Source organism: Acinonyx jubatus, chromosome B2 (assembly GCF_027475565.1).
Source record: "Acinonyx jubatus isolate Ajub_Pintada_27869175 chromosome B2, VMU_Ajub_asm_v1.0, whole genome shotgun sequence".
NCBI lineage: Eukaryota > Metazoa > Chordata > Mammalia > Carnivora > Felidae > Acinonyx > Acinonyx jubatus.
The window spans coordinates 87,230,951-87,251,492 of NC_069385.1; the positions used below are offsets into that span (position 1 = coordinate 87,230,951).

The 20,542-nt window shown below is 38.7% G+C and overlaps 1 protein-coding gene and 1 long non-coding RNA gene across 5 annotated transcripts in view; one reads left to right on the forward strand and one right to left on the reverse strand.

Moving 5' to 3' along the window:
* The window catches only part of COL9A1 (collagen type IX alpha 1 chain), an 87,416-nt gene that overhangs the window by 42,952 nt on the left and 23,922 nt on the right, over positions 1–20,542 (forward strand). The window contains exons 20-31 of the mRNA XM_053222609.1: positions 2,314–2,367; positions 5,907–5,960; positions 7,586–7,639; positions 7,776–7,829; positions 7,965–8,018; positions 8,421–8,474; positions 9,468–9,512; positions 10,514–10,567; positions 10,673–10,726; positions 19,185–19,238; positions 19,871–19,942; positions 20,447–20,482. Of these exons, the coding sequence (XP_053078584.1) occupies positions 2,314–2,367; positions 5,907–5,960; positions 7,586–7,639; positions 7,776–7,829; positions 7,965–8,018; positions 8,421–8,474; positions 9,468–9,512; positions 10,514–10,567; positions 10,673–10,726; positions 19,185–19,238; positions 19,871–19,942; positions 20,447–20,482 (639 nt within the window). The remainder of the gene's footprint in view (positions 1–2,313; positions 2,368–5,906; positions 5,961–7,585; positions 7,640–7,775; positions 7,830–7,964; positions 8,019–8,420; positions 8,475–9,467; positions 9,513–10,513; positions 10,568–10,672; positions 10,727–19,184; positions 19,239–19,870; positions 19,943–20,446; positions 20,483–20,542) is intronic.
* LOC128315605 (uncharacterized) overlaps positions 1–20,542 on the reverse strand; it is a 48,542-nt gene that overhangs the window by 8,117 nt on the left and 19,883 nt on the right. Inside the window, exon 4 of one of the 4 annotated variants that reach the window (XR_008298537.1) lies at positions 8,280–10,840. The exons of 2 other annotated variants lie outside the window; for them this stretch is intronic. This is a non-coding gene — a long non-coding RNA (uncharacterized LOC128315605). Of the gene's footprint in view, positions 1–8,279; positions 10,841–13,794; positions 17,162–20,542 lie in introns of those variants that run through there. One more of the 4 variants, XR_008298534.1, reaches the window with a different exon arrangement.

Below are 20,542 nucleotides of genomic sequence, written 5' to 3' on the forward strand. Positions count from 1 at the left end.
GTACCTATAATTACATACATTTATTTACTAGATTGCAGGGCTAGGCTATCTGAAAGCAAATATTGAACACAAGAGGATGATATATGTGTTTCTATGGTGCTATCATATGATACGGAAAAATTCAGGTACGCTGAATCTGTAGCAGGTAGGTCATCGACTGGATTTGATGTACCTTATGCCAGCATGTAATCATTATAATTAGAACATTCTTAATTCCTTGTAATCATGTTTTTTTAAAATAAAAAGTTGGTCCCTTGTGCTTTGGCAGATTGCTACAATTAAATGCACAGTGAAGTAATCTGGGGCATTGACATATGTCAATTTAAAGTGTTTGGGACATCAAAATTTACATTACTTTTGTATATGAAAGTAGACTTGTTACACTTTTTTTCTTGTCAGGATGAGTAGTAACAATTATGGAAATAATAATTTCTGAATATTGATTGAAATGCAGCTAGCCACGGTCTTTACTATGTAAAGCACAGACTCAGGTCCTATTCTCAGAAACTAAAGAGTTAGGGAGGACAAACATGGGGCCACCACCCTTCCTTGCCCTGCTCTGCTATTCCCCAAACAACTGGCCATTTATGAAAGAGTTCAGGGAGTTGTGCCGATTAGTGCTTACCCAGAGCTTAAGGAAATTCCAGCTAAAGGAAGGAAGTCTGCACATTTGTAAGAAATGGCCTCTGCTTTTAAGCCACATAAGAACTTTAAGGAAACCTGGAGGAGTACAAGGGGCTTACTCCAGAAGCTTGTCTTCCCTGAGCCTTTGATAGGAGACAAGAAGGAGATGGACTTTATTTTACAGGAGGAAGATGGAAATAAGTAGTGTAAGAGACATATGTTTTTTGTTTTTTGTTTTTTGTTTTTGATCTGATGAAAATCTGGTGGGGAATTGGAGTTATTTTTAAAGCCATTCCCCCAAATCCTCAGAACAGGATTTTGCAAGCAGCATTTAAAAGTATTTTCATGGATTAAGGATATCTGTTGGGTGCTGCATGGCTCAAGCATGGGTGATATTGTTAGCACTTGCTGACCTTCTGGTGTTTGGGAGTGGGTTTGCCAAAATGTTTCTGTAAAACTCACAGATTTTCACTTTTTAAATGTACATCTATAAAGTAATGAACAGATTTTTTAAAAATATGCTCTTTGGAACATGTATACATGAGCTCTGCCCTACCAAGTCATCACCTTGGGAGACAATACATGGCATTCTGATGTCACTGCCATTGGCTCAAATATTTTTGGAATTCATTTTGTGGAACTACCTTCAGAAAGAGCAGTTTTAATCTGAAATGGCCACATCTCAAGTGGTTTACATCCCAAGTGGTTATTCTAAGCTGGATCATGTTACATATTACATCTTACATGTTCTAGCAGGTCATTCCTAACTAGTCTGCATAGAATTTGTCACTTGTCTGGATGAAGGGTTGGCCGCTGAAGTGCCCCGTTTTCTCTAAGTGAGAACACAAGAGAATGACTGGCCTGGAGCTACCTTATTGTAGGCCAGTTATAGTGGACAGTTAGCAAATTGCTCAGAAGTGGCTTTTCCACTTTCCTGAAAGAGCATCTATCTCCTGCTTCTCCCAAGAGAACACCCAGGCCCACTCTTTACAGGATCCACTCCTGGGGCCCTGCTGCTGTGACCAGAGAATTGAGAATGGTGGCATTTTAGTATTAGAAAAGATTCTGGAAATCACACTCATATCCTTACTTTTAGAATTACCCACTCCTTTGCCTGGGATGAAGTGAGATGGATTCTTACTGCCCCAAGATAGAGTGCCTCTATCATGGAGATGGTGTAACAAATAGTGACCCCTACTGGTTAGTAAAGACTTTAGCTCCATTTACAGGTTATAAGCTTTTGTGGGCTAGTCTAGAAACCTAATTGCCTTTGATAGCATACACTGGTGGGGAAAAATTATTCCAAAGTTTAAAATCACAACCATCTTACATGTAACCAACTTACAAACCATTAAGGAGGTAGAAATGGCAGTGTATTCTCTACCTGAGTTAAAAGATAAATCTAATACATGATTGTAGTTCTCTTATGCAGTGATGTTTCTTTTTTGTCATCAGTAATTGCTCCAACTCCAGGTATGCATATGTCTTCAGAATTTTAAAATTCTTTTGCCATCAGAATAATTCTCCTTGGATTTTCTCTCTAAACTAGAAATATTTGTTTATATAATGTCACTGTTTCTTGTTACCTTTGGTTATGTTAACATCCTTTTGGATCAGCTTTTGTGATGAGAGAAACAAACAAGTGTGTGCTTCAACTAAAGCAATTCACTGTTGTTTTTATATTTCCAGGGAGCTCAAGGATTAAGAGGCATCACTGGCATAGTTGGGGCCAAAGGGGAAAAAGTAAGATGATGATGATGATGATGATGATGATGATGATGATGATATGATAATCAAATGTGTAAATATTTGAGTTTTTTGCCACTTAAAAATATTTTTAGCAACATTAAAAAAAATTTTTAAGGTTTATTTTTGAGAGAGAGAGAGAGAAACCGGGGGAAGGGCAGAGAAAGAGGGAGACACAGAGTCTGAAGCAGGCTCCAGGCTCTGAGCTGTCAGCACAGAGCCTGATGCAGGGCTCGAACCCTCAAACCACAAGGTCATGACCTGAGCTGAAGTCTGACGCTTGACCGACTGAGCCACCCAGGCACCCAAGCAACATCATTTTTTATTTTTTATTTGCTTTGTGGATGTTTAGTTAGGTTTTCACATTTCTGTTATAAACATAGATGATAGAAAAGAGTACATATGATACTTATGTATTATATATTTTAAATTATCTCGAGTAAATAGAAGTAAGCAGGGCTGTTACATTTTATCTCTTTATCATTATCAATAGTTAATACTGAGAGCACTGACACAATACCTGGAAATCAAAGCAAAGACAAGGAAGGAATGGAAGGAAGGGAGAGGTAAGAGAAGGCAGGATATCCCTAAGGACACTGGGGCCATCTGTGGCTCTCTGCTAGGTGGATTGCTGAGCTCTGCCTTCAACAGGAATCCTATACTTGTGGCTGGAGTTTTCGAATCTGTCCTTAGCCCAGTTGCAAAGACCAGATTCTCCTACCATTTCCATAGCAAGGCACTGCGAGATGCTGGGGAGATTCAACAAGTAATAAGGACTTCAAATTTGTTATTTATTGGGAGAAACGAGTGAGTAGATAGCTAACTACAATGTATACAAGAGACCCATAAATTTGAGGGCAAGTGGTTTGAGGGAGTGAAGATGAAGGAGTGGTTACTCTTGATCAGGGAACTGGGAGGGCTCAGGGAGGAGATAGTGACATCAGAAGGATGCCAGACCTACCTGGAAGACATGCTCCTACTGGTGGAGGATGGGGCTAGGGAGGGCTTGGCTGAGTATCGTGAATGAAAACAATGGGAACTTGAACATTCATGCTGTGTTCAGAAATGTCTTTCTCACTGTGTGTGTATGTGAGTGTGTGTAGGGGTGTGTCTACCTTCTCTATCAGATTTTCAGAAAATGGTTACTACTTACAGAGTATGTTAGAAAAGCCACTTTGTGGGCTTGGAAAAAGAAAAGCACTTTGCCTACCACCACTTCTGACCCTCACCTCTTTCTCTTTAGAACCTCTAGAGCTAATTTGTGTCATTTCACACAGAAGCACAGGACTTTTATTAACCGCTAAGTGGGACTAACTTGCACATTGTAGGTGCTCAAAAAAATAAAACTAAATTTTTTAAAAGAAATGCATATTTTTGGAAATTGAAGGAATTATTTTGTGACTCTTTTTTTTTCAGCCTTGCTGTCCCTTTTGGGTATTCTCATTCTGCCTGTTTTACTCTTCCATTTCCTCTAGAATATTTCTTTTCTAAAAACACTGTATTTTAAAAAACATATTTCATATTTCTATATTCATGTTACCTTAAGTAACATTCTGTGTGTATCTCTTCTGTTATTAAGTAATACATCCCATTTGTTTTGAAGTTGCTGATACCTAGGCCTTCGCTTTTTCTGGGTTTAAATCATCTAAAATATGTGACCCCACACTTTGAAACCAATTACTGTTCTTGATATGCTCTTTATTTGAGGCATGTTTTTTACTTGGCATTTTTCAAAATTTCTCATTTCCTCTGAGTTCTGTCAAATTGCTTTCCATAAAAAAAAAAAAAAGCAAGCTCTTCTCATGAACTCAGACCCCTGGTGTGGTTGCCTAGTAACAGCATTTTGGGTCTCAGCTTGTGCTGAACAGCAATAAGAGAGAGAGTGAGTGCATCACAGCCATTTCTATAATGCAAAGGCCGGGCTCCGCTCTCACCACGCGGGGTGAATGATGAATTCAAGGTCTTTTTCGGGTCTTCCAAATCTCTCCTTCCCTGGTGAACGTAGACTGCTTTCTGCTCTGTTCTAGTTTTTAGGGATCAAAGAATTTCAAGGCTCTGTGGTGCCTCTGCTTCGGTTGTGTCCTTTATTTGATTCTCTCTTTTCTGAACCTTCTATCAAAGGTTTTCTGACTCTTAATACTACAGACGCTGTCCACCTGGTTTTCTTGGGCTGACATCCATGCAATACTCTTTGGACTGTTTTCTATTTATTTTATCATCTCCTTACCTCAACCCTTTTCATTAGGAGATGGCCTGTGGACTCCAGTGGCCCTTCTGCCTTCTCATTCACTTAGCAGATGAGAAAAAGATTTAAAGAGGGTTGTATTTTATCATGTAGCCTATGCAGAAAGCACTAACCGCCCCCCCCTTTTTTGTTTTAAAATCACAGTTTGATTCTTATAATTAAATAAGAAGGCGACATGTACAATATAACCAAGTCAGAATTGATTTCAAGACAATTACATTTCTAAAGCTGTGTAGTTTTTATGCCACCGTCACTTGGTAGGGTGTTTGTTGTGAAGGAAGTAAATGAATTATTTCATATAAACTGAACCTAATGTCCATCCAGGATGGAAGAGGGCATACTCAAATCCTTATTACAATTCGTTCTTCTAAACCGCATGGCTGGACTTCTGATTCTGGATCTTGGTGGAAATCCAGTGTCACAGAATCCCACCCACAGCTGCAGCAGCAGCAGAGTCCATGCCAACTATTCTTTGGGTGGCTCCTTGGTCTTCACCGCTAACAAATTCCCATCAGAATTCTGAGAGGCCTGCAGGGTGAGTACCAAACCTCTTCAATAGGTTTGTCAAGTTCTCTAAAGAGGTACCAGTGTTTTCAGTTCATGTCATCAATCAAGAATGGATACAGTGTTAACTTAAAATATCCAAAGTGGTATCAAAGACTGGCCATAAGTACTTTGGGTGGGATGAGAAGATGCAAACTAAGTGTTTTCATATCTGAGGTGTCTGATTAAACACTCACCACGGGTGCCTGGGTGGCTCAGTTGATTAAGCAGTCACGCGAGGTCATGATCTCACAGTCTGTGGCTTCAAGCCCTGCATTGGGCTCTGTGCTGACAACTCAGAGCCTGCTTTGGATTCTCTGTCACCCTCTCTCTCTGCCCCTCCCCGCTGGCACTCTGTTTCTGTCTTTCTCTCAAAAATAAATAAACATTAAAAAAAAAATCCCTGGAGTTCACTGATGAATACAGTATATGTTACAAACACAAAACCTCCTTTTTTATCTGGCTATTATAGTTCTGTAGAAAGACTGATGTGCCCTTTAACATAAATGAGTAATCTTGAGGTGCCTGGGTGGCTCAGTCCGCTAAGTGTCTGACTTGATTTTCAGCTCAGGTCATGATCTCATAGTTAGTGGGATTGAGCCCTGCGTTGACAGTGTGGAGCCTACTTGGGATTCTCTCTCTCCCCCTGCTCTCTCTCTCTCTCTCTATCTCAAAATAAATAAATAAACATTTAAATGGCTGATCTTAATTTCATTTCCTTGTCTTTTTTTTTTTTTTTTTTTTGTAGGGTGCTCGGGGCTTAGATGGAGAACCTGGGCCTCAAGGTCTCCCTGGTGCACCTGTAAGTAGTTTTCCTTTTACAAGACCCAATGACAGATTCTTTAGCAATGATCAGGCAAGATTATTTGCTCTGTGTGTGTGTGCATGTGCACGCATGTCTTCCACATGTGAATAATTAAAGTAGTAAAATGGGCAATAGTTTTTATATTTATTTAAACAAATTTTAATCATGATGAGCATCACTTTCTTGGACAAAGAGAATGTTCTTTTGACTTGGTATGGATTTTTGTTTTTCTTATAGGTGAAGTCAAAATGTTGAGTTTTTACATTTGTTGTGTTTTCCTTTTGTTTTGGTTGCCAGGATGCTTAGAGTCACAGTAACCATCTGTTACTATATTTCAGTTGCTTGGATAATTCTTTTCCTTTTCTATGATTTCTGACCTCATTATTCTATATTTTGACTGTCACATGCACATGTGTCATTATTACGGGCTCCCTCACACCTTTTCTAGAAATAAATACAAAGCCGTCTATTAATAACCACTTTGATCACAGAAAAAGTAGAGAAGGTATAATTAAAATAGAATCTCCAACTATCAAACTCCTTTGGCCCAGTGGGAAAGACAGAATGTAACTATGTTGTACATTATAAGATCAAGCACTAGAATATGTGGTGGAGGTAATCCATGCAAGAGGATCTTAGAGGCAGGTTGACCTGGAAAGCCATTCTGGGGGGGATGGGCAGCAGAGTACAGGTGAGAAAGAACACTGTTGGTGGTGATGGGGGTATGTGTTGTCATAGGGGCTGTTACTGTCTGGCATTGGAAGTTTCTACTGAGAAGATGAAATTGAATAGATGAGGTAGGATCATATTATGGAGTGCTTTTAATGCCAATCTTAGCAGTTTGAACTGATATAGTAGCAATAGGAAGCCATTTGAGATTGTAGAGTGGTTATGCAATTCAACAAAAGCTGTATTTTAGGAAGACACATCCTCTATTACCGCCTATACCATAAATCAACATTAGCCAGATAATTTTGACAGGAACCCCTATCATTGCCTGGAGAATGAAATAATATGGAGACAAGATTGGCAACTGATCCAAACCTCAATTCAGCAAGATAGTCAATGCATTTAGCTGATATGTAGACATAGTTACTGATGTCAAGGTTATCTGCAGCATGGATCTTAATTTTGTTATACCTATACATCCAAAGAACACAGAAGCTTTATGCATTTAAAATGAAATCAAAAGACACGTAAGTCTCAGTTATCCCCATGGCAATATAAATTTTTAAGACAATGTAATTTTATAAAAAGATTTCTCGAGGGGCGCCCGAGTGGCTCAGTTGGTTAAGTGTCCGACTTCGGCTCAGGTCATGATCTCATGGTATGTGAATTTGAACCTCGCATCAGGCTGTGTGCTGACAGCTCAGAGCCTGGAGCCTGTTTTAGACTCTGTATCCCCCCCTCCACCCCCATCCCTCCCTGGCTCACACTGTCTCTTTCTCAAATAAACATTAAAAAAATTATAAAAAATAAAAAAGGTTTCTTGAGCTAGGCATCCAAGTCAGAGCAAAGGTTGAAAGAGCAGTAGTAAGGTAATATGGATGGAGTTTTATAATTTCAAAAGTCTATCAATAAGTGACTTCTGCTTGTATTAACAACATTTTATTTTCATACAGGGTGATCAAGGACAGCGAGGACCTCCAGGAGAAACAGGTCCCAAGGGAGATAGAGTGAGTTCAAATTAGTGTTAATCACTGTAAACATGGTGCTTTTTGGTGTCCTCTGATTCTGCTTACCTCTTTGATGTGTCCTAAGTATTGTGATAAATGAGCATGTCTTGTCTATCCTTGCCTTTCTGCCCTGCAGGGACCTCAAGGTTCTAGAGGAATTCCTGGTGTCCCTGGGTCCAAAGGAGACACGGTATGTCCTGAGCCACAGTTATCAAGCACATTTTTCAAAGTGATTATTAACTTGTAATAAAACTTTAGAAAATAATGAAGGGAAGAAGGCTGTGACTATTTCTAAGAGACAGTCTGTTTCTTTGTGTGTCTGTAGGGCTTGCCAGGTGTGGATGGCCGTGATGGGATACCTGGAATGCCTGGAACAAAGGTAGCTGTGTGGCCCTGGCCAACCAAGCACAGCATTTCCATTACTACATTACTGGGAAATGTATTTAGCTGGCTTTGGCTTTTCTCCTCCTTTTAATTTTTAAATCAAGTGTCAACTGAAAATACTATTAGAATAGTATGTTTCTTTACTTGGTTTTAGGAACTCAGTAAAATTGCCCTGTTAATGAAAGTCGCTGAAAGAAACTGTGTATTTTGATTAAATTTATGTCCTAAGTCCATCGTCCTCCTCCCCCCTCCCTGAACTGGATCATATTATAAAAGTGCATGTAAGGTCAGATGTAGAGATTATCCTTCTACTTAGAAGGTCTGTGTCCTTTCCTTTCTTGAAAGAAATTAAGCAGTTCATACAAGTCCAATGATGCATACAAACTTCTTTTTTCAGGGTGAACCAGGGAAACCTGGGCCTCCTGGTGATGCAGGATTGCAAGGGTTACCTGTAAGTATTTGAGTCTTTAAATGTTTATTCGTTTGGGTACATATTTTGAAAATATGAATTTTAGGGAGAAATAATTTGATAAGTTCTGGGGAACATATATGATACTTTAATTTTATATTTTTACAGTTTTACATTTTCTACTTTTTTCTGAATAACTAGCTATTTCTCCAATAACTATACTAAGCTCCAATTTTATCTTCTATCTTTAGTTCACTCAATTTGTCTTATTTCACTAACCCTGAGCTATGGGCCAGGGTCATATACTTCCTCCTACTTTTAACTAGTTCTGAAGTTCTTGTTAGCAGAGTTGAGCCATAAGAGGGTTGAGAGTATGTTCATAGGACAATGTGAGATATAAGATACCATTTTTTTTTGATGTGTGGTATTTTGAATTATTCAAATTGGTGTTTCCCTGCATTGATGTGGCTGGAGGCTAATGTGGATTATACAGATGTATTCTTGGAGACACATGTTTCAAGGTTACAAAGGGATACTTGGTGATTTGAGGACTGGCCACAATTTATTATGATATCTGTCTGACATTTCAAAATAACCAGTGAGAGAACATTAGGACTCCCAATAGTACCAAATTTTAGTTAGAGCCAGCATTCTCCTGCCATTTTTTTTCCTACTTAAGCGTTAGCGATTCAGTAGGTAGGTCCTTGTTTTGTTATTCTGTACCTCAAATCATGCTGGTAGTAGAAGCTCCCATTGACCTGAAAATAGTACTGGATTATAATTTGGAAATTCATGCTTGAAAATAACTTTAGTTTAGAGGCAGGATTTGCCTAAGGGTGTTCAGATTTAACAAGCCAGATACAGTGAAGCAATTCCTTCTAAACTGTTCAGAATTTGGGAACTAGGGAGAAGCTCCCTCACATTAAAGCTTTGCTGCTGTCACGATCCCCTTGGCCCCTCAGCATGAAGTGAGCACGGCACCTGCAGATTCTCAGGTGAAGTGATTCAACCCGTGTTCTGTATGCGCTCTTTCAGGGTGTACCTGGGATCCCTGGAGCAAAGGGTGTTGCTGGTGAAAAGGTAAAAGATTAAACCTTTTTAATTAGTACTTTTCTCTATTTCTTTATTCTTTCGTTAGTGTGTTTTATTTATCATTTTTAGTATTTCCAGCCTGACTTTTATTTTTGACTCTAAGGAGAAATGAAAAAGGCTTTATGGCTTCAAATGCTATTCTCTTTCCTAGCTGCAAACAGAATACTTTGACAAAGTGTTGCTGATTAGACTTTCTTCCTGAAAGTGTCATCCTTTGCCAGTAGAAAACAGAGAAAGTGTTACTGTTCTTTACCGCTTAAAATAAGGAAATTGTTACTAAGCCATAGAAATTATGTCACAATTAAAAACAACAGGTGAAAGAAAAATTAAAGGGAGAAGACATAGCTTTGAATAAAATAGATAAAATGTGAATAATGTAGAATTTGGTCACTACCAGGTTATATGGCTACAGCTCTCTAATTATAGGGGTCCACAGCATCTTTAAAGAGCAGAGATGTTCCCTAATAAGTAGACTGTGAGAGACTGATGGTGCAGATGACATCCCAGACATGTGCTTTCCCTGGAGCTTGCTGGCAGGGTTTTTCTCAACAGCACATCCTCTTACTCCTCATGTTCACAGGATTCTTTTTAATTTTAATAGTGTCAGTGTCAGGTAAAAGGGCTCAAAGAAAGGTATTGGAGACAGAAGTGGTAAAGGAAAGACACATATAATTAATATTGTGAAGAAAGAAAACTTTTCTCATATTCTTGTCTGGCTAATGACCTTCATTTTTTTGACATTTGACCTTCACTTTTGGACTTTTTGACACCTTTACTATACTTGTGGGAATAACAGAACATTATCCTGAATCTGAAAAACTTTTTAATGTATCCACTAAGAAAGAGATTCTACATCTTCCCAAATTCGCAATGTGAAATTGGGAAATTAATGCTATTTAGGTGTCAGAAATGCCTGGTCTGGCCTAGACAGGTTGATGATATGCTTACTTGCTGTCTGAATTACTCTGAATGTTGCTCTTTACCTTTAGGGTAACACAGGTGCTCCAGGGAAGCCTGGTCAATTGGGGAATTCAGGCAAACCGGTAAGATGCCATGAGTTACCTTTCCTTATATTATAACCTGTTGCAATCAGTGAGCAAAGAATTAGGGAGTGTTAACTTTTTCTTTCCTTGCCTTCCTCATAATAGGGCCAACAGGGGCCTCCAGGAGAAGTGGGACCCCGAGGACCCCGAGGGCTTCCTGTGAGTACTCTTTTTCTGTAGAACCTTCCAAGGTGCCTTCTCAGGGTTTTGCTGGGTGTTCTTCCAATCATTTGTTCATTTATCCATGAATGCCTTCTGGTGTTTGAGCATGTCCTAGCCGAGAGAGACAATGGAATGGGAATGCTATTTATGTATACACATGCTGTTTTTAAATTCAGAAAGTGGAAATAAAACTTTAAAAATGTTTAAAATGTGTTTAAAAAGCATGATGACCCTTTTTGCTCTCATCTCATGTTGAGGGAAATATTTTAGTGTGGTTAAAGAACAATGGTACTGAGACATAATTCATGTACTATATAATCCACCCATTTAAAGTATACAATTTATTGATTTTTAGCGTATCTGTGGAATTATGCAACCATTACCACAGTCCATTTTCAACATCCAAAAAAGAAACTCTGTATCCACTTGCAGTCACTCAACACTTCCTCCCAATCTTCTCAGCCCTACTCAACCACGAATCCACTTTCTGTCTCTGTAGATTTATCTGTTCTGAAAATATCATATAAATGGTATCATACAATTATGTGGGTTTTTCAGTGATTGGCTTCTTTCAACATGTTTCAAGTCTTAGCTATGCTGTAGCATGTATCCGTACTTCATTCCTTTTTATTGGTGAATAATTTCAGTTGCATGGATATACCAAATTTCATTCATTCTTTCATCCACTGATGGACATTTGGGTTATTTCTGTTTTTTGGCCATTATGAATGATGCTACTATGAAAATTTTTCTATGAGTTTTTGTGTGGTCACATGTTTTTCTCTTGAGTACAATACCTAGAAGTAGAATTTCTAGGTCATGTGAGAACTATGTTTAGGTTTTTGAGAAACTGCCAGACATTTTTTAGTGTGAGTTTGTAAATGTGCCTATTTTGCATCAAATATAGCAACGTAGATTTTCCCTTTAACCCTTAGAGAGAAACTGATTAGGAAATTAAACGTTAATGTGAACTTTAAAAAATTCTCTCTGGCCTTCAGTATAAAGTTCTTGTTTTCAAAATCTGCTGAGTATCAAAAAGAATTCCAAGTGAGAACACAGAATTATTTCTAAATATTGTTGTTACTTCTTTTAAAGCATTTCATGAGCATGCTGAATGAGGATTTTCATGTTTGAGGGAAGTGAAATATTCCAGGTGTCTTGTGACACGAGAGGGGAATTTTTCCATTTCTCATGGATGTTTGTCAACTGACCTCTACCAGGTGGTTTCCAAAAGTTTCTCTGCAGCCAAAGAAACTAGCTGTTGCCCCTCATTATGCTCCTTGCTCCCTCGCTGCTCACTTATCCTTTTCTTCTCTCTTGCTTGAAGCCTGCAAATTTCTAATTAAAATACTTTCCTTAAATTGACTGCCAAAGCAATGAGTTTGTAGCTAGATCACATTCCTAAAACAATGAAGATTCTCCGTGACTGGTCCAGAAAGATTTAACAGTGTGGGAAAGGGGCACTGAAACTTTGAGAATGTTGGCTATTAAGTCTAGTGTTCACTTTGTAGAGCAGAAAACAGTAAAGGTGAAGGAGCACCTGCTGTGTGTGAGGACCACACACTGAAGCACAAAATGTGACACAGTAGAGAGGGCTTGGCCCATCATCAGTTAAGTGCCATGGGATATATCGAGAACCAGAGGCAGAACTGCGGAAGGAGATGGGGTGGGAGTGTTTACTTCTTTTATGTGAGGGCAGGCAGATCTGTTATGCCTATATCTGTTCTGCCTATGTTTCAACCTGATTCAGGTTTTGATTTTTGCGTTTCTGTAAATGTCTAGGTTCTCATTGCAGCTCAAAGCTTTGGTGTTTTTCTTCGGTCATGATTCCTATCTCTAGTAGGACCCGCTGATTCTACCACCTCCTTTTGAAGGTCTCTTACATTTGACTCTTCTTTTCTAAGCCGACTTCCACTGTCCTGGCTCAGATCATTAGCTGCTGCTTGGATTATCCGTTGTCTCCTGATTTGCCTCCCCAGCTTGTCTATCCTTCCTCTACCAGTGTTGCCCAACAAGGTACTCCTGGCATCTTGGTTGGAATAATTCTGTGTTCCCCAGGACCTTACCCTAGAACTCCAGTAGTGTTCCCATGGCCATGGTGACACACAAAAGTATCAGGCACCATTTCAGAGGCCTGGGGACTGGCTGTGACCCCAGCTGTGCAGACTGCCATCCTGGTCTTTTTGAAGTATGCCTTCTGTCATCACTTCTCTTCTTTATTTACAAATCTTCCATGGATCTCCACTGGCAATTAAAGAAAGTACCAAATCTTAAACTGTTGGTTTACCCTCTAGTTTTATGTTCCACTTCTGCCTTGCTCAGAGCCAGCCTGTGTTCAAGTCAAGCTGGACTCCATGCTAATTTCCAAATAGTCTCTGTACTTCTCAGCCTGCCCTTCTTTTCTTATGCTCTGCACTTAGATGGCTTTCTTCTCAATGTCCCATGTGTCTTCTTAGATGTGATTAAAATGTTAATTGTACAACGAAACCATCTCTGATTATGTCCCATCCTCCAGATAGAAGTGCTCTCTCCTTATTCTGAACCCTACAACCCTGGGCCCCTGAAAACTTTTTTAAATTAATTAATTTTATTTATTGTTTTAGATTTTATTTAAATCCAAGTTAGTTAACATATAGTGTAATAATGCTTTCAGGAATAGAATTTAGTGATTCATCACTTACATATGAACCCAGTGCTCATCCCAACAAGTGTCCTCCCTAATACCCATCACCTATTTTGCCCTCCCCCACCCACCTGCCTTCCAGCAACCCTCAGTTTGTTCTCTGCATTTAAGAGTCTCTTATGGTGTGCCTCCCTTTTTGTCCCTTGCTGTGGAAACAGCGGGGATGCAGGGACACCTGTGATCCGCCTTTGTGGTCCCTACATCTCTTTACTCAGGGCCGGTCGCAAGGTGGTGCTTAATAAATATTTCTTAAAATGAACTGAATTGGAGGTATAATAAATCTTGCTATGCTGCTTATGTTGGTAATACCTGACTTCTCACCTACTATAAATTTTATAGAAAAGTGTCACAAGAGGTTCTAAGTATTAGAGTTCTGGAGCAGAGTTTTAACATCAAATCTACTTAGTGAAGGATACGTTTATTCTTTCATTTTACATCATTAAATTTAGTTTCATAGGTAAAGGTTCACACATTTTCAACTATTCCTCACAAGTTTTAGCAGTTTTTCCTGAAAATGTCAAATTGAAAAGCTGAGTAGAAGGAATGAAAACCTATTTCTAATGTGTCCTACTAATGGACCAGGCTAATTGGAGCATGTCTTTGAAATTAAGTGGTGTTCCCCTTTCCAAACCATTGTTCTAACAGCTTTAGCCAATGCCACAGCAAGATATATGGGAGGTTTTTTTGTCACCGCCAGTGATGACATATGAGCACATATCTTTACCACTTGGATCGTGCTTCTGGCTTTCTCAGTCACACTCTACTGCTTTTCACTTGGATCTGGGTGACTCCTGGTTTACAGCAGGCTTATGGCTGGGGCCTCGGATCCAGTGGCTCCTGGTCCATTTCCGTCTTTCAGGCTTCCCAGAACTTGCCAGGGCTTTTGTTGAGAGAGTTGTGTTTGCTCTGCTCTCATGATTCTGACTGGGATGAGCGAGCGCCATGCTGATCTGCTTCCAGTTTTCTGAAGATTATACACTCCTGGAGTACAGAAGCCTCTCTCATTTCTCTTGAAGTTCTACCCCCACCTATCGTCAACAGCTCTGGGCACAGAGGTCCCCATATGGTGTGTTGTTGAATGGTCGAAACTGCCTTCCTGTGCCACCCAGGCCATGGAATATTATCCCTGTCAATAATTTGTGAAGCAGCTGTGGTGGTTATAGATTTTAATCTGCCTCCATGTGTGCATGAATATTTAAACCTACACCAGAGAGAAATAAAACTATACAATGCTGTAAAGTTGAATAGATTTTTAAAATATCTTTGTGGCAAACCTAAAAATTACCATTGCACTAGGACTAATATCATCTTCTAATATTAATATGAAAATGGTTTTATAAAAGCAACAATCTGTAGAAATCATAATTGATCTTCTGGGTTAATCAGCATCCTTTTTCCCAGAGAGAGGCACTTAAGTATATACTCCAGACTAAGTATAATGATTTATAATTTCTCACTTCCAAAATTAGCATAGTACTAAGAATAATGTTCATTCTTCATCTATTAGCATTTTCGGTAATCAGGCAAATGCAACCACCATCACAATCTAGAGGACAATGGAATAAAATCCAAAATTTTTTTTTTGCAAAATAAGTATGATAACATCAGTATAATGAAATAGATTTTTCCATGATATTTTAAAAGTCTCGTAGCTCTATTTTAAAAGGGAGAGTTCCAAGTGGAATAATTTGTCTGTATTTATTGAAATTAGTTTTACAAAACAGGTCCCAGTATTTATTTATAAAGAAGGTGCCTTCTCGGTGGTTAATGGTCTTGATAGAAACTAGAGAAACGAAGATTGCAGACTTTTTTTTTTTTTCCAAGAGCAATTTTTACACTCAAAGAAATGGGAGATTTGAAACGCAAAGAACAATTTAATTAAACGTTTGATTAAAAAACATAATTTTGACTGATTTCTTTAGGCCTTGGGTAAAATCTTGGATAAAAACAGTAACCAATGTTTACAGTGCTTACTATGAGCCAGACACTGTTCTAAGTGCTTTATGTATCTATTCAATCCTCTCAAAAACCCTATGAGATAGGTACCGCTTTTATCCCCACTTCATAGGTAAGGAAACTGAGGCACAGAGAGGTGAAGTTACGGGCCTGGAGTTGGCTGATGCACAGCAGGGCCAGGACCTGGCAGTGGGGCTCAGTGCCTGTGGCCTCATCTCCAGTACCTTGCCAGCTCTAGTCAAGGCTCTGCAGGATGGTTTTCATTTGAAGTTAGCTTACCAGATTCTAATGGTCCAAGGCATATTTAGCAAATTTAAAATTTGGGTGTTTATGGAATTTTCATAATGAGCATTTAACAAAAGTTTACGTAAAGCTGGTGAAGACACATATGACATGAATCCACACAGATTCCTGGGTCTTACCTCAGAACTACAAAATAAGAATATATGGGAGCAAGGAGGAGGGAAGCAGAAGGAGGAGCAGGGAGATGGAGTGGTGGAAGATGTCTGGTGAAATATAGTTCTTTTAGTGTTTATTTAGTTTAAGAGAGAAAGAGAGAGAGCGTGTATGTGAGCGTGGGGGAGGGGCAGAGAGAGATGGAGAGAGAGAGAGAGAGAGAGAGGGAGAGAGAGAGAGGGAGAGAGAGAATCCCAAGCAGGCTCTATGCTATCAGTGCAGAGCCTGATGCAGGGCTCAATCCCATGAATTGTTAGATCATGAACTGAGCCGAAATCAAGAGTCAGACACTCGACCGACTAAGCCACCCAGGCACCCCAAGGGAACTATATTTCTAAAACACTCTTTGGGGGATTCTAATGCACAGCCATAGTTGGGAATCACTGGAAGAGGGTCTGCATCTTTCTTAAAGCATTGATTGGCTTCTTAAATAGGGAGGAGTTGGCAGATGTGTCTGAACATATTGGAGATATATATGGTGGCACTGAGCATCCAAGAGAAAAATAAAGCCTTTTAATGTTCCTCATTTTTTTTTTAATGGTAGGGTTCTGCCTTTTTTTCTGGTCCCTTACAATTTTTTTTTGTTACAAATCAGAACTCTTGTTGTCACAGGGTTTGTAAATATTAGCCACTGAACAGAAAAGCCATATTCCTACCAGTCTCCCTTGACCTCATCTGAGAATACGGTAATCACCACAGCTTTTGAAAAACAGGAGGTTTACATGTATTTAGCACACCTGTGGTTCCAAGGTCATGGTTAATTGCTCCCTACAACATGTGTTTAATCTATGTTTTTAAAGATTACTATTTATATCTTGAATACTCATGTTCATCTTACTCACAGGTGAAATTCTAGAACTTAGAAAATGTTTTTAGAATACATAGAAATCCTAAGAATGGCCATCAGAAAATCTTGTCCTAACACTCTATTTGTAACTGCTTGGTCACTGTTGTGAAAATAAACATCACCTTTGTCAAACTTGAGATGATTTCTATAGAAATACCTATGTTTCAAATGGCCAACAACCTGTGTGGTAGTGTTCATGCTCTCTTTCTCTCAAAATAAAATAAATAAAATTAATCTCTGAAAAAAATAAAATAATATGGCCAAGAATTTAAAGGGTGGAAGAGAGATAAAAATGAGTAACACATGCTGAAAAATGCTTGTAATTTTACTGATCCTCTAGTCCTACTCTAGTCCTCTGGGTGTGCTGGGCTCGTGGGTGTAGAAGTTCAGCAGAACAGACTGTCTACACTGGGGTTCTGAGCCATTCATATGTGTTGCCAAGGTCCTGCCAGCAGCTGGAAAACACTTACGAATTGACTAATAAGAGCTCCTGAAAGACAGAAAAAATAAGATACCAGCAGAGAAAAATCTTTGTCTTTGACTGGAAAAATAATCCCTACAAGAAAGAAATGAAAAGTTATACAATCCTCTATTTTAACTTAGCCCTTTGGTTTGTGAAAGAGAAAAAAAGTACATCAATCATCTTTATTTTGGCATAATGGTTCACTTATTTAGAAGTGAATACTTGAGTTTGTGTCAAGAACTGCTTTCCTCTTCTGATATCATTAATTAGTTTTCCCACTGATGACTATTAATTATTCTGTGAATTAAAGTCATGTTAGCCCAATGACATTTAGGATCTTAATCATGATGCAGTTCAGAAATTATTGAAAATGCCAGCAGAACAGACATACTGAAGAAAATCTGTCTTGAACTTTCAAGTGCTGGGCTAAATTAACAGGATGGAATCCAGTCTTTATTTATATTTATATTTATATTTATATTTATATTTATATTTATATTTATACTTATATTTATATTTATACTTATATTTATATTTATAGATGGATAGAATCTATCACAGTGGCTGGTTTCTTACATCTTTCCAGTGCCCATCCTCAAAGGACGCTGCCTCAGGCTTCTAAGCTGCTTATAAGGGTTAAGGGCTAATGTACCATACAAACTTATATACTAGACAAGCTGCTTATATAAACATTTTTTATAAAGTATTTAAGAGCTTTTCATTTAAATCACCTGTAATTCATTTGAAACGACTGCCACTTAATTAGAGCTCCAAGCTAGAGACCTGTAATTTAGCAAACATTTCTTAATCCTTTAAAAAAAAGCTGGAAATTCAGAATGATGATAGATCTTGACACTTAGTTCAAATTATAGATAAATGAATAGTATATGGGCCAGATCAGGATCATCTTAGCAGAAGCATTTATATATATCAAAGGGGCATCTGGGTGGCTCAGTTGGTTAAGCATCCAACTTTGGCTCAGGTCATGATCTCCCGGTTGGTGAGTTTGAGCCCTGAATGTGGCTTTCTGCTGTCATCCTCTGCACCCCCCCTGCCCCTCCCCTGCTTGCACTTTCTCTGTCTCAAAAATAAATAAACATTAAAAAATATATAAATATCAAAAATTAATATGAAGTTTTTGTGTCATTTTAAAGTAAAATGAAGTCAAAAGACTACTTTCATTTTTATTTATACTGCCCAGGAAATGTGATTATTTACCCAATAGCCTTGTGTTCAGTTTAGTTGAATATGTGTTCAAAATAAACGTTTATCAGACTGCATTAAACTGTATGAGGTTCTTGGGGAAAGAAATTGAAGAATTCATGTCTCCTTTTCTCAAAAGGCTTAGAGTTTCAAATAAAAAATTGAAGTTGGCTCAGAAAATGAAATGTTGGTTTTGGTGCATTTTCATTATAAATTGTACTTTCCAAAGTTTATTTAATCTTTTAAGATATGTTTAGAACAAGAATGTGTAGAACAAAGAATTTTGTATGTCAGAAACTTTGTAAATTTCTATTATCTCTTTTTGAAGTTGCATTAGTAACTTAAAGATAAACATCCCTGTCCTGTTTCTCTTTTTTCACTCTTTTGCAGTTCAAGATCTTTTACCAGACGCTGCATTACAATGTACCGTAGACCTGAAATTTACTCTGTGTTTAGGCATTCTGTGGAATTCAAAATTAATATACCTATACCTCAAGGGCACATAATCTAAATGAGAGGATAAAACATATACACAAATAGCCATAATATAAGTTATAGTGTGACTTAGATGCTGAAAATTACTAATTGTCATTTCACATGGATGTATCAGACATCATTTTTATCTAATGGTTTGTAATCACAATGAACAGTTAACACATTCACTGAAGGATGAATAGTGGGGAGGCTGTGGGCATTTTATGTAACAACGTTGAACTTGGGGAGAATACTTTGATGACTTTTATATTTAAACAAAAACCTAAGCAGAATGTTATTTCATTGACATAGTAATTAAGCATTTGAATTCTGGCAAACTGTCCAGTTGACAGTCATGTTTGTGTTTTTCCAGGGCAGCAGAGGTGAAATAGGACCAGTGGGACCCCCAGGACCACCAGGTAAACTGGTGAGTAGTATTTCCAGTCTCCAGCAGTTTATACGCTTCATACAAAACATGGTCAACTTATAAAAATAAGCAAGGAGAGAAAAACAATGTGCGAAGAGTGATTTAATCATCCTTGCTTGATTTCTACTGTGCTGTGAATGTGTGAAAATGTAAATGCGGAATTTCACATTATATCTAGGATACCCCCAGAGGGTGTTTGAATCAGTGTGGATTGTAGCATACATTTTGAAACGAGGAGAGACACGAAGTGCTACATTTGGCCTCTGGTTGTTCTTGAATTGAAGAGAAGTGTGTGAATGCTGCCTTTGACTTCTCTGAGTAGGCTTGTTTACACAGCCAGAGAAGCACTACCATTGCACGGGCTCCACTGAAAGAGCCCACTGTTGGCGGGGGGGGGGGGGGGGGGCGCAAACCTGGGAACTGAGGACCTCAGAGGTGGGACAGAGTGGGTGGAGGGACTCGCCTATTTCTTCCTTAGACTGTGGGAGAGAGGCAGATTTGAGGAGCAGAGCTATACCAACCACAGCACATTTATTTTAGACAGGAGTCAACACACCCGAGGTTGTGTCTGCCTTGCATGCTTGCGGTGTTGCAGTAACACTGATTTGGGAGATTCTGTGTTTGTTTTTCAGGGTTCTCTGGGTAGTCCTGGCCTCCCTGGCTTGCCTGGCCCCCCTGGACTTCCTGGAATGAAAGGTGACAGGGTAAGCCAGCCCTCCAAAAAGTTCCTTATGTTTTGATTTTTACTATGAGAAACCAAGCTGTGTGTTTGGTGCAGTGGAGATTTTTATAGCAATGATCATAGACGGTGATCAAGAAAGGCATCCTAAATTATTGAGAGTTGGGATCAAGAAGCAAAAGAAGTCTAAGATAATAATTTCTCAGAAGGAAAAAATGAAAGTTGAGAAAAGTAAAAATTTCAGTTGTAATCATACTTCTGTTTAGTTTTAAATTTACATTCCTACCAGTCAGGTTTATGTGGGCATGAACAGAGAACACCCCAAGTTTTCAGCTTTTGGACAACTGTCAGTTTCTCCAGGTCTCACCTGACAGTTGTTAGGTTGTGAGGACAGGAGCAAGACCTCGTCTGTCACATCATTCATATGTGTCCTTGTCTGCCAGCCTGATATGGGAAGTTGGTTCATTTGAAATTATGTAGTTGAATTATCTCCAAATACTGAAAAAGTATTATATTTTATTCAATACAGGGAGCAGTTGGTGAACCTGGTCCAAAGGGTGAACAGGTGGGTCCAATCAGAAGAATATGAGATGCAGTGAGTAATGCATATTAATGTACCTCACCA